Source organism: Chanodichthys erythropterus, chromosome 11 (genome assembly GCF_024489055.1).
Source record: "Chanodichthys erythropterus isolate Z2021 chromosome 11, ASM2448905v1, whole genome shotgun sequence".
NCBI lineage: Eukaryota > Metazoa > Chordata > Actinopteri > Cypriniformes > Xenocyprididae > Chanodichthys > Chanodichthys erythropterus.
Window position 1 is genome coordinate 15,493,678 of NC_090231.1, and position 14,810 is coordinate 15,508,487.

At 37.5% G+C, this 14,810-nt stretch overlaps 1 protein-coding gene across 1 annotated transcript in view; it reads right to left on the minus strand.

Moving 5' to 3' along the window:
* The window catches only part of pcxb (pyruvate carboxylase b), a 343,108-nt gene that overhangs the window by 25,195 nt on the left and 303,103 nt on the right, over positions 1–14,810 (minus strand). The window contains exon 18 of the mRNA XM_067401859.1: positions 14,499–14,678. Coding sequence (XP_067257960.1) covers positions 14,499–14,678 — 180 coding nt within the window. The remainder of the gene's footprint in view (positions 1–14,498; positions 14,679–14,810) is intronic.

The window sequence follows — 14,810 nt, forward strand, 5'->3', positions numbered from 1 at the left end:
TATGTTCATTATTACATCCCACAACAGAACACTTATGTTTCTTAGGAGACATTACCGGCTGTCGTTGAAACAATGGAGGATGGTTGACAGATCACCGACGACGGGGTCTATGCCAAAACCAGATTGTCAATCAAACCACGTGGGTGGGGCTTAGCGCAATTCTACGTCACAGTGAGAGCAATCTTAGAACAGGGCGTTCTGAGACAGTGCTTATGAATTATTGAGATTGTAAAAAAAAACACTGGGTGGATTTTTCTCATTCTAGGGTGGTTTTGCTCACACACTGCCAACACACATTTATGGTCAAACAAAAAAAAAGTGAATTTTGCATAATAGGTGCCCTTTAAAAGCCGTGATTTCAGAGGTTCTGCTTTACCCTCTTCATCTGGGTCTGATTCGGCTCAATTTGATACAGCAATAAAAACGCCATTATTTACATTTCCACCTAAGTGCGTAACACCGAATGGTAAGGGGCGTGGCGTTTCTGGACGCTTCAGCGAATCACGATACACTGGGCCAGCTAACAACCTGCTAACCAATCTGAGCACACTGCGTATTTCGGAGGGAGTGGCTTCATAGAACCAGGAAGTCAAACGAGCCGTTCATTTGACAGTGGAAACAGAGGTGTAGAATAAAGGTAAAATATATGAAAAATACGGCTTTTTTTAAAAAACGAAGCATGAAGACATGTTAAACTGTGCCCCAAAAACACAGTCAAGCCTAGAAAAAAAACACTGAACCACCCCTTTAAACTTATAATTTTGATGGTATATTGTAATCCAGAAAGGTCCAAATGACAATCATCAGTGACAACTGGACATGCACCCGTAGTCAAAAGCAAAAGACTTTGGACTGCGGAGTGGCTACAGAAATTGAAATCTACAGGTAACGCTAACACACACTAAATACACAGTCATGCAATGCTGATATTGTTAACATTAACAATTTGAGATCAAAGTATAACAACAATAATAATTTGCACGGTTTGGCGTGATCCGAGCTAAGCGATCGTTATATTTAATCACCATTTGCCCCACGATTTACTGTAATGCTTTTTTGCTCAGTTGGTCAGAACAAAAATGGCAGATATGTTACTTGTTCAGACAACATTTTCATATTTTCTTATACAAATTCTTCAATACAAATTATTCAATACAAATTGCAATTGCAGGTTTCTAACAGAGATGGCGACAAAGAGGCAAAATTTACAGATTGCAGCTTTTGAAATTAAACTATTCAGTAAAATTAATTAGAATTCACAATGCTTTATAGAGCATGAGAGTGGAAATTTTAGGTGAAACATTGTTAAATAAGTACTTATGTAGCATTTTCACTGGTTGGTAAAAGACTCATTACTTTAAAAACATTCTTTTAAAAACAGCTGAGCTACTGTGACACTAATGAAAAATGTAGTTACTAGTCTACTAGCACAGCTGTAGAGGTGAAATCCTGACAGGTACCTATAGAGGAAGTGTACATTCATGGCACGAGGACTGAGCCTATGGTCTGTGACAGTAATGATTTGGCAGACTCAGTGAGTTGTGAGTTGATGTAAAGGAGTGTGCTGTCATTCACACACACATCCTCTGAAACCCTGTCTCAGTCAGTCCATCAATCACTCAATCAATCAATCATCTGCCACAATCTGAAGTGTGCAGATGAGTATGATCACTCTAGACTGAAAAAGAACCCATGTGATAGCAGAGTCCATGTGGTTGTTTATCCTTAAATTCTGACAGATTTTACATTTGTGACTTACCTATTAGACTTGATCTGAAGATGAAAAACAGGAACTGAAAGCTTTTGGACTTGCTTTAACAAAAATTCTCATAAGCTCTTTATCTTATGACCCACTAAATTCCCGCAGCATTTAAGTGATGTAGTCAGTCAGCATTTTGAATGTATAAGAATGAATAAGCAACTCTTCTTATGTACATCATTTACATCATTTACATCAACTATTTACATCTATGTTGACAAATATCCAAGCCGTCTGTTTTGTTTTAGGTCGATTCAGCTTGTTGATTTAGCGTTGGGCTGTCGGTGAGAGAGATCTCTGACTGGCTGTTCAGCTTCGCGAATGAGTCAGTGCACAATAATAAAAGCGAAAGTGATGAAAGTGAGTAAAGGAGTTAAGACAGTACCGACAGAAGGCTGTTCTAATTTACGTCATCTTACCTGAGCATTCTAATGCATGAATATTTTCAGAATAACATGAGCCAACTTGAATGAAGAAAGTGATCCGTGTGATTGATATTCAAAATGGTAAGCAAGTGCTGCTTTGTTTACAGTTTGTATATCTGCAGTCTTTGTTTCGGTTTTCCTTTTTGCATGACAATTAGACTATTGATACTATTATTATACATGCAGGCGCAGAATGCATGTGCTAGTTGACAGTCACCTTTAGTCCTTTTGGTGTTTTCAAGCGCAGCTTTCTGGCCAAGACACAGCAAATCTTTTGTTTCGAATCAGTGATTCGGAGCGCCAAAGTCACGTGATTTCAGCAGTTTGGCATTTTGACACATGATCCAAATCACTGCATCAACCTTAATGTTATGAAGTGTCAAGAATACTTTTTGTGTGCAAAAACTAAACAAAAATAGCAATTTTAACAATTTGTACTGTTGTCATACGCAGTTGACGTAGTGAATGCAGTGAACGCAGAGCAATCAAGCATCGTGCTGCTCACGTGAACAGCTTCGGCCAATGCTGAGCCGGTGTCCGAAGATGAACGGTCTTACAGGTTTGAGACAACATGAGGGTGAGTACTTAATGACAAATTTCATTTTTGGGTGAACTAACCCTTTAAATCTCAAAATACACTAAATGCCTATAAGCCCATACAAGCATATCTGCACAGGTAAATTCATAAACATGACTATGGTAACATGACTAGAAATGGGGGCAGTTGTGGCCTAATGATTAGAGAGTCTGACTTGTAACCTGAAGGTCATGGGTTCGAGTATCAGTAACGGCAGGATATGTAGAAATGTAGGGGAGTAAATAAACAGCGCTCTCTTCCTCTCTCTTTACCCACAACTTGAGCAAGGCACCTAACCCTCAATCACTTCCTGGATGCTGCAGCAACAAATGGCTGCCCACTTCTCTGGGTGTGTGTTCACGGTGTGTGTGTGTGTGCACTGGATGGGTGAAATGCAGAGCACAATTTCAGAGTATGGGAATCATACTTGGCTACACGTTACTCACTCAATTACTGAGCAACTATGCAACTAATTAATATCAATGAGCTCAGTTGTTTTATACAGTGACATCGTAACCCGGCCACTCTAAAACTCATCACTGTCTACATCACATTAAGTACACTCATGTCTTATGAGCGGCTCACATCATCAGCATGTCGTACCAACGCTCTCCAGACTTTTTTCCGCGCGTCTTAAACTTGATGTGATATACCCTCCCATAGGGGTGTGACGAGACAGGTATCTCACGAGACGAGACGAGACGAGACAAGATTTTTACACACTATTTTTAAGAAATCCTCAATGGTGAAATCATGACTAGAAAAAATATTCTGCAGGTGTATTTGAAATGTTTTAACTAATCATCTTGTAATGAATGTCATTTCAGTTCTACTTTCTTAGTATGAATTATCATATGCAGTAAAAGACAACAATACTCACACTGTAAAACTTTGCTGTAAATTTACAGCTAATTTCTAACAGTATTATACCGTATTTTCAAAAAACAGTAACATTCTGTATATTTTACAGAATGTCTGTAAATATACAGTAGTTTTCTGTTTTCAGCCCGTTTCACTCGTAATACAGTATAATACTGTAGAAGCATTGCATTATGGGATTGTTTTTTTTTTCCACGCTCATTTCAAATTTCTAGGCCAGGCATACATTTTAGCTTCTCTCCCAATGCTTTTAGTGTTTCACGTCGACTCTTCAAGGTTTAATGTTATCATTAAACGATATTTGAGTAACTATAGTGTGCAGTTTTAAGCCTTCAAAGCATCAGTTTGCCTGAGAAGCGGGATGACTGGACGCCGCTGCTGAGAAGACGGAGATGTTATTTTCCGCCTGATTAATCAAAACGTTGTCGAGAAGACGGATAAACGATTGTTTGGCAGAGAATACGGTAAGTCATTCTTTTATGGTGCTTTTCGTTCGCGTTTCTATTTTGTCATGAATGGTTTGATCTTGAAATGTTAAACTTCTCATGAGCAAACGGTTAACGTTGCTCTGTTCTCAGCGCTTCACGCAGTAACACTGATGTTTCATGTTATAGACAAATCTATGTTATTCTTACAACCTGATTTTTAAACTGTTTTGTTTATTTTGTTGTTGTTGTTTTTTCTCTCGTTTCAGGCTCAATCATCTGATGTAGCTCCATTGTTCACGTAAGTGTTGTGCTTATTTTCACGTGTATCAGGTTTATGACAAAGAATTCAGTGAATAAACAATTTTATTTTGTCAATTACTTTAAGCATTATTTTAAGATGCATCTTTTTTGAAGTGTAACAGGACACATTTCTGAGATGCTTAGCTGTGAGTCCTTGTGTTCACAAGAATGCTATGGTGAATGAATGCACAATATATTTACTTCTCTCTCTTTTCTTTCTCTCTCTGTCTCTCTTTTCTTTTCTGCTTTTAGGCTCTTTGACATATACCATAAACATGGCTCAATAACCAGGAAGGGGGGAAAATTGCCTTCTGTGAAATATGGTTTGTTAATGTAAGTATTGCACCTAATTTCACATGTGATGTAATCAGGTTTATGGCAAAGAATGGACTACTTGCACTGAGGCTTGTAACACACTTACATTTTGAAATATCTTGCCTATTTCTGCTTAGTGATTGATGCTGCAGTGTGTGTGAGACCTGATGAATAAGATCAAAACAAACCTTCATTTATTTTTATTAAATATGTTAATCCCTATTTTTCATTGACAATCATTTCACTGTATGTAATTCACTCAATTCTTAGTATTCAAATTCTTAATATTCAAAGTATATTTGTCAGTCCGCTGCCAGTGCGTTACTGTTTAAAGGGTTAGTTCACCCAAAAATACAATTTCTGTCATTTATTACTCACCCTCATGTTGTTCCACACCCATAAGACCTTTGCTCATCTTCAGAACACAAGTTAAGATATTTGTGATGCGAGAGCCTTCTGTCACATATCACAGAGAAACATGGATTACTTTAACAATTGGGTTTCCTACCATTCCTGACCTTGAATGTGTAAGTTGTGCTGCTGCCTATGGAGGAACAGAAAGCTCTCAGATTTCATCAAAAAATATCTCCATGTGTGTTCCAAAGATGAACAAAGGTCTTACGGGTGTGGAACGACACAAGGGCAAGTAATTAACAACAGAAATTTATTTTTTGGGTAAACTAACCCTTAAAGATTAAATATTTAACATTGCTAAATGTCTTGAGGATAAGATCACCAACACACACAAGCTTGTACTTATCGTTACTTTATTAAATTAATTAAAATGTAAATTCAACAGGTATAAAATATGAGAAAAACAGCAAGAGAAAAACAGTTAATGAGAAGACGAGCACTGAACTGCAGCAGGTTAGTGGTGTAAATTAGTGAGCTGAATGCTTTTACCAGAAACTCCCAAGATGTAGTACGACATACAACGCAGAAGCAGTTGTGCTTATAGTCCATTCAATGAATGAATAATTTCATTGAATACAATTATAAGCATAATTTTTTTTTTGTTGTTGCAACTTTTCTGAAGTGCTAATTGGATATTTTAACTAACTGCAGTCAAATTCTTAGGCATTTGAAATACTATGGTGCATATATTCACAATATTCATTACTGTTTTCTCTCTCTCCTTTTTTTTTTTCTCTTTTTCTTCTTTTATATAGGTACTTTGACATCAACCATGAACACGACCCAAGAAAAAGAGAAAGTGACTTCCAAGACTGGCAACACTTGTGCAAAAAAGGAGCAGTACTGAAAAACTTGTAGGCCTACTATTTGTTTTTACTCCACATTTGGAAAAATGTTAAAAGTAAATAAGATTGCTATATTGTTCATTGATAACTGTTGAGTGCATTTAAAATGTTGACCTTTCAACGTTGCAATTTTCTTCTTTTTTAAAAATAAAAGTTTTAAAACTATACTAAAAGTATGTTGCTTTCCATTTCCTTTGCCATAACATAACAAAAGTATATTTTTAATGATTTAATGACATATATAAGTACAGTATAAAAAGCTGTAAATGCAGTTAATAGCTGTAGATAAACAGTATAATACTGTACAAGTACATAATATTACAGTAGGATACTGTATTTAGTAATTACCGTACTATACTGTAAATGTTGATTACAGAAGTAGTACTATAAAAATACAGTAAGTGGCTGGCAACCCAGCTGCCAGTATTTTAATAAAATAAAACAAACAAACAAACAAACTGTATATGATTTATGAGCTTCTACATCTTTTGACCTCCTAACTTAACTCCGTTCCACAAACTGATCATAGAAATAAAAACAGTATAAATAAAAATGTTAACACTTTACAATAAGGTCTCATTTATTAATGTATTAATCAACATCAACTAACAATGAGCAATATATTTGCTACAGTATTTATTAATCTTTGTTTAAGTTAGTTAATAAAAATAGTCATTCATTGTTAGTTCATAGTTTACAGTGCATTAACTAATGTTAACAAATGAAACCTTATTGTTTGTGCTTAATAAGATTAAGAGAAAACTGTTATTCGTTTTCATGGTAACACTTTACAATAAGTGCAACCATAATCACACTCTCTCAATATTCAAAGTGCAAATAAGACCACATTTTTATTTGATACAGAGCTGAGAGATGGTTACAACTGCACTGCCCAGCCTAAAATAGCTTTCATATTGAGAGATATCTGTATTCATCAGGGAGCCGCTTTCAAATTGCGGGGTATTGAGATCGCGTTTGAATGCGCGCTCCTGTTTACTTTCATTTTCAGCGATCGTTCGTAACTCTGTAAATATGGAGCTGCGGCGTCCGTTATCAAACTGAATTAAATGTTTTTTATTTAAATACAAAGCAAAACGACAGTGGAGGCGTAATGTAAACGTAGCGGTGGCATATTCTTTCCTAATCATCCTAACACTCTGTCATGGCAACATCACGAGACTACTTTTCGCCTCGACGAGAAATCTCGTCACAGTTTAGTCTTGTGAGATCTCGCGACACGAGATCTCGTCACACCCCTACCATCCCATGATCGCCCTGCTCCTTCTATTAAGTGGTGAAGTGTCTCTGCTCTAGATGAGCCAGTTATTAGCACATTCAGCCAGGCTAATGCATTTTAAATAATACATAAAACATGCTGATTAGTGTATGGAGGAGCTCCCTGAGGATTGCTGGGAAAGGGTTTAGAGGCTTTTCCCTTGGCGGAGGCATGAGACACAAAAGAGGGCTCACCAATTCTATTAGTCACAGTGGCTGCAGTTCAAAGATGCTCCACGCTTCATTCAGTCACTCTTCATTAATTTGACAGCTTTTGAGGCCATTTATAAGCCAGGAATATGTGTGTGTGTGTGTGTGTGTGTGTGTGTGTGTGTGGTAGGAAGGGTTTCTAAAGATAGAGTGGTTAATTGCCCTTAGGATTGAGACTGGAGCGATGTTTAATTGAAGTGTCTGCTAACGTCACTAATACCGCATGCGTACAGGGGAAGAGTTTCATCCCCTCAAGCTGCTTCTTACTGACTATATAGACATAAATACACACTTTAAATATTTAGACAAGATATGATGGATGTTTAAACAGAATGATTGCAAAAGTACAGAGTGCTCGATATGACGGCGCATGACATATCATATCATTAAGACTGTGGTTGTACTTTTTCCATCTCAACCTGTTTGAGTGTTCGTTTGTATGGCTGTGGGAGAAGATTGTCCGCTCTTATCAGTGTTTGTCCAGTGGTGTGTAACGTACCCGAGTTTATCTGGATGAGCTGATTGGCAGAGATAGAGCCATGGATGTGTGAGTCACTGCAGGCCCTACTGCACAAACCTTTCCAACCAATTATGACGAATGTATCTCAAATACACCCACAGACACATGTTGACCGTTCCTGGGGCTGTGGTGGTGTATGTATACCCAGGTCAGAGGACATAGCATCATAAGCCTTCTTAAAAAGCTCTAATGCATTATGAGTATTGCCCCAAGTCAGTGTTTGAGAGCGTATTTGTGCCCTCTTGTATTTAGTAACTGGAGGTGACAAAACAACAATGGCACCCTGAGGATATTTTTACACTCAATGTTTAGAGGTGAAGCATCAATGCAATATATAAATATATAACAGTGTTGTCTATTCTAATTAAAGGATTAGTCCACTTTTAAATACAATTTTCCTGGTAATTTACTCACCCCCATGTCATCCAAGATGTGCATGTCTTCCTTTCTTCAGTCAAAAAGAAATTAAGGTTTTTGATGAAAACATTCCAGGATTATTCTCCTTATAGTGGACTTCAAAGGCCTCCAGATGGTTGAAGGTCAAAATTATAGTTTCAGTGCAGCTTCAAAGGGCTTTAAACGATACCAGATGAGGAATAAGGGTCTTATCTAGTGAAATGATCGGTCATTTTCGAAAACAATACCACTGTATATGCTTTATAAACACATATTATCGCCTTGCACATGCTTCCGCTTTCCTCATTCTTCAAAAAGCTTACACTGTATGTCCTACGCCTTCCCTATTCTACTCTACTTACTGGCGCCACTCTTGTTCCGTAAGTTGAATAGGGAAGGCGTAGGACATACAGTGTAAGTGTTTTGAAGAATGCGGTAAGCAGAAGCACGTGCAAGGCTTTCTTTCTTTTCGACCAGAGAAAGAAAGACATGGACATCTTGGATGACATGGGGGTGAGTAAATTATAAGGAAAATTTATTTAAAAGTGGACTAATCCTCTAAGTAATAAAACTTGAGAAATTGCCCTAAACATGTGCAATAGACCTGAGTCAGGTGGTTAGACGCTATATTGAATTTAATGTTGATGAACAGAAGGCTGTGAGGGAAAGACTTAAGGTTTTACAATGGCGTACACAGTATAAAGATCCTAGAACAACTTGCGTCAGCGCAAACCCTCTTTTGCCATTAAAAAACTACTGTTGGGATTTACTAAAGACACAGTGTAAAAGTAGCACTAAAAAAAACATGGACTGAGTTATTTTTGCAGCTGACCTTATTGCATATGCATTTGTAGGAGATTTCAGGTTGGGCGGGGCTACACAGCATGACAGCACAAAAATAAAAATCAACATGTCTTGTCAAGACAAAATCTGTCAATCTGTCAATCATCAATTGTTGCTTTTTCGTGTCATATCTAGTTGGGACTCAGATGTCAGGGACAGCCCACACTCCGTTTGCTAAACATCTGATGTGCATGGCACACTAAATTGGAAAAACTTCCGCAAGGTCAGAAAGTCTAAATCTGACCGGCTATGATCTACTGGATCTCCAGAAGCCTAGTGTATAAAAGTCCTTAACAGTCCCCCAGGAATCAAAGCTGCGTTCACAAAGACTTTGACAAGGAGCGCTTTTTCAAGAGATGTTTTCATGTTTACCTACGAGATGTGGGAAAAGCATAATTTTTCAAGCTTTTGAAATTTCCAATTTCCATTTCCAAAATATAAAAGGATTCCAGAGTGATCTCATTTTATTAGCTATATTTCCTCTCACATCTATAATGGAAGATCAGGTGAAGTGCCTCACTGAAAAGGGAATATCTGCAGCATATGAAGGTAAATATGAAAGTACCAATGCTGCCATCTCAGAGAACTGATTTAGTATGCCATTCAGATCACCCAAACTGCTTATGGGCACTAAAAAGTGAAGAGACCTGCTCGAACAGATGTGTACCGGGAGCATCTGATTGGAATGGCTGCTGATGAAGTGCACATCATTGAACTAATTGGTGCTTATTTGTTTTAGATAGATATAGAACAATAGATATTCTGAGAAACAAACTTGACAGACATCAACTAATTTCTCATGTGTTTTTAAATCAGATTATTGCATAATTGTTTGCTCTAACGTTCATGGCGATCTTGAATGAAAATTGTTGTACTTTTGTCATATTGCAGCTATAAAGATAAACTACTGGAACTAGCTGGAAGAACTACATGAACTAGCAACAAACTTTAGTTACTTAGCAACTTGAACAAGGCAGGAAGAACATGCGGTGTATTTGTTATAATTACTGGAACATTTATGTCAATGATCACACTTTTAGATGCAAATATCAGAAATGTCCTTGCTGCCTGGTCGACAAGTCATATTTTTGTCTCTACTCAAAAATATTATCCAAAGTAAGTGACCCCATGGTTCTATTTTAGAAAAGGTTAATTGAAGCAGTCTGCAAATGTCAGTCACACTTACAAAGTTTAATTGACTTCATTCAGACTTAATTATATTTTTATCTGTCCTACTAAGACACAGAATTAAAGTTGCAATATGAACTGTTAAAATTTATTTTTCTGTCTCTGTTACAGTGAGGCCACACGTTGAGCTCTCTTACATGGAAAGTGCTGCCAGTGCTGATAAACAGCTTTTGATCTTTAATTTTTGGACTTCAGAGTGCTTCAAAAGGGTTTGTCTAAACAGACAGTCTCTGTGTGTGCCAGAAAAATAGGAAATGAAAGTAAATTTGCCCTCGACTGCAAAAGTAGGATGTCTATCCTCAGTAACCACTCCATTTAAAAACATAAAGCAAAAGTCTCTTCTGTGACCTTATGGTTGTAGGTGTGTGTGTGTGTGTGTGTGTGTGTATGCATTATAGTAGATCAATCAGACTCTGCGTGGTTTCTTTTCTCAGCAAGTCTTTCAGCACAAGGAGGTGGAAACGGCACCGTCACTAGTGACTAAGAGCCTGCAAGTGACAAGCTTTACTCAGCCTTAAATCTTTAGTCTCTTATCCTGTCTTTCACACATAAACAAAAACTTTGTGATGGATTCACGCAAAGCTATTCTCTCGATCTCTTAAACTGTCTTTCTTTCACTTTATCGCATCCTCTCACTTTTTCATTTTCTTCTCTCGCCCTCTTCCTTCCCATGTGTGGCTAGAGATTACTCAAAAACAATGCCACTGTCTCTCAACAGCAGAAAAAAAAAACACAGCAAAAAACAAAAAAAAAAACTGCTAATGTTTTCACACATTTGTACAGTAGGTGCCTTGGATAAAAGTGTCTGCTAAATGACAATGCAACAGAAAAAAAAAAAAAAAATTCTCTAAGGAACATTTCTGAGAAATTAAGTGGCATCTGTCAGGTTTGGTGGTGGTGAAAGGAGCGAGGACTCAATAATGCAGGGAAGGAAGGGCTTTTTATTAATAATAAAAATAAAAACAAAAACACAACAGAAACGACCCCGTGGGGGAAAACAGACAAGAATAAAACTTGACTAGACTGGGACTTGACTTGACACACAAGGGAAAATACGACATTTCACGACAACGAACCAGCACAAGACTGCAAACACAAGGAGAATAATTAGGAGAGCAAATAAGGCAGGTAATGAGGGAGGACAGGTGGTGCAAATCAACCAATAATCAGGTAACAAGGTGGGCGGGGTCAAGACAATAGACATGAGAGCACATGGCACAAAGAAACACATGACAAGCCATGTGCTCACACAAGACGAGACATGAACACGTGACTATGAAAACTCATAAGCCACGTGTTCAAACAAAACAAGACAACATGAGAGCACGCAGCCCGTGAAACACAGACTGCGTGCTACACAAGACAACACCACAACATGAAAGTACGCGGCAGGCGGAAATAACCGCGTGCTACACAAAACATGAGACAAGAGCGCACGGCAAGTGAAAGTACACACAAACCGTGCGCTCACAATTAAGACAGGACTGGGAGCGCGAGTGTCCGAATCCCGACACGAAACCGAAACCAAACTAGACACGAGTGCCGGGATCCGAACGCCACGCTCCCAACATGAAACAAGGCACGCAGACAAGAGAGGCATCAGTTCTTAAATTTTGTTTTTGATCTAACAAAGGTCTAACGTTTTGTTTGCCCGTTTGAAAAACTGTGAGTCTCACTAATGTATTTATTAGGGCTGGGATAATAAATGTGACCCGTCACGGAAACCAGGGACACAAGTCGGCAGCACAACTCTCGAGCAAAATGAGAAAGAAGCATTTTTTTTCATAATTGGTGATTTTTGTTTTTTTGCAGAATATGTTAGTTGAGATCATGAAGAAGCCTTTCCATGTTTGAGATAGCAGTATTGGTATATTTAAAAGCGTACATTTTGAGGTTGAAATCGGCTTGTTTTTCAGAGATTCTAGCACGCAGTAGGGGCGTGTCATGTCTGTGTGTATTTCTATACTGGGAAGCGTGGCTACTTATTATGCAGGCTCTAGCTGATATCAAAATTTAATGAAGAACCGTGGCCGTTACACCGAAAATGTTTTGAAGTACTTCTTCGACAAGCCGGATGCTTATGAACAAGCACTCACTGATTCTGAAGACGATCTGAGCGACGATGAAAGCGGCATAATAAGACATTACCTCTCTGGAGTCGGGTAACGCGCCGGCGCATTTTGCAGGATTTTTTTCACATTGCAGCAAAACAGACTTAAAAAACTAAGTCATTTTTTTGGCATAGAGACATAAGTAATATATCAATTGAAACTATAGAATGTCTTCGTTTATTTGTGTACACTCAGAGTAAAAACTAAATGTTGTGCTTTTTGAAAAATAAAGAAAACTAACATAATGCGTGATCTCTCATCTCCCTCTGAACGAAGTCCAATCTGATAGTTCTCAGAAAATTGTACTTAACTGTAACTTAGTGAATACTAATCATAAAAAAATTATACTTATGTCTGAAAAAACGTTGAAATGTCAAGTTTTAAAACGTGCAAGTCAAATCGAAAACAAACCTTCTATGTTTATGTAATCTGTATGAAAAGAGAGCCATGTCAGAAGTCTGTGATTCAGCTCATTATCCGCTAATGCGGCCACGCCCACGGAGCCAGCGCTATTCAGACACAAATTCAGTCAATACATGCATACATCGTCTCAATCGTGTATTTATTGTCTTGAAAAGTGTTTTGAATAGCCATAGTTAGCGATCTCTGGCCTCTGTTAGTCCAGTTAGTTCCTGGATTGCCTATTCTTCTTTAACAGGCTTCTCAGGTGAGAAAATTTCATTTCATGATTATAGTGACCAAAATGATCACGGTTATCACAGAATCCTGTTCAAAAAGTAAATTCACCAGTTCACAAGTTTTATGTGGAAAACCAGCAAATAACAAATAAAATTAGCATCAATATGTACTTTTTCTTTACATAAGCATTAAAATAATAACATTAAAAATGATGGGCAGATTTTAAAGGAGTGTCTTGCAACATGTTATCTACAATGCACAAGTTCAAATAGAGTTTTGACAAAAAAAGTCAACTATTTCAGCCTCTAAATCATTTTTATGAAAGTCAAAAAAGATAAATTACTGACATTTACAATGCACATTAACCTTTATTATTAATAGTATGCGGTCCATGCAGCTTTACAGGGGGTATGGCTTATCTAAATGAGATCTAAATGAGCCCTATTGTCACTCCCAGCAGGTAAGAACAGGTGAGAACTGCAACTTTAGAGGCGTTTTTCTCCCTATAGAGCTTTCTTGAGTGCCTCCCTTCAACTTCTCAAAATATTATCAGATTTCCATGTGTCACACATCGTTGGAAAGCTTGGAGACTACACTTTCAGAATCTGCGAATAACTCAAAATGCCCCAGATACCAAGATATGATTCTGGATTGATTCTGAGATTTTCCGAATGCATCATGATTCTCTCTCGAATCGATTCTGAGCTTAGTTTTTTACAGCAGATGGCACTGCATGCTTTACAAACACCTGTCCTCTGCTTGCTTCCAATTCCTTACTCATACCACTTAAAATATAATGATTATAAAATAATAATTTATAAAATTCAAAAAAGTTGAAGCAGGGTGTTTGCAGTGGACAGTTTACATTAATCTTGTGTCATAAAGGCATTCTGAGGTTCAAGTACATAGCTGAACGCGTAAGCATTTGTAAGCATTTGAAGTGCGGTTAAAATCTAGCCTAGAGTGCCATCTGCTGTTAAAAATTAAGCTCAGAATCGATTCAAGTGAGAATCGCGATGCATTCGAGATAAATCGATTTATTGTCCCAGCCCTAGTATTTATGTGCAAAATTTTGAAGGGTCAATCCTATTTATGCAGAACATTTTCATGTCCCCACTCTTAATATAATGAATAAAATATTGGATGGACATAGATGGACAAAACATACATTTGTTTTAACAAATGTCTGAAAACAAAGCTTTTATTTCAAATTATTGTATTATTAAATTTGATTATTATACTCCAGTTCTTTCTTAATTTTCTAAGTTCTCAAATCAAAGTTTTACTAACAAAATATGTTTTCTTGGGAATATTCAGACTGTGACAGAAAAACATGAAAAACCATTTTGTTTCCATTAAACAGTGTGATCTCACCTTTGACCTGAAGGGCTCAGGGAATCCTCCGTGCGGAATTCCAATGTGTCCTTGTAGGAACTCCACAACAGACAAAGGGAAGGAGAGCTCATCTGCTCTATCTTCCACCTCAGCCCGAGAGAGAGAGTTCTGCACCATAAACTGAGCCAGATCACCCACAATCTTAGAAGAGGGGGTCACCTGGAGAAAAACAAAGTGAGAGGAACTGAGTTGTGCAGAGGTCAGATTTTCTCTCTTTTTTTGGGGTAAGCTATTCCTTTAAATCTGAACAACACAAAATAATTAGAGAAAAAAATTATTTAAATCTAATTT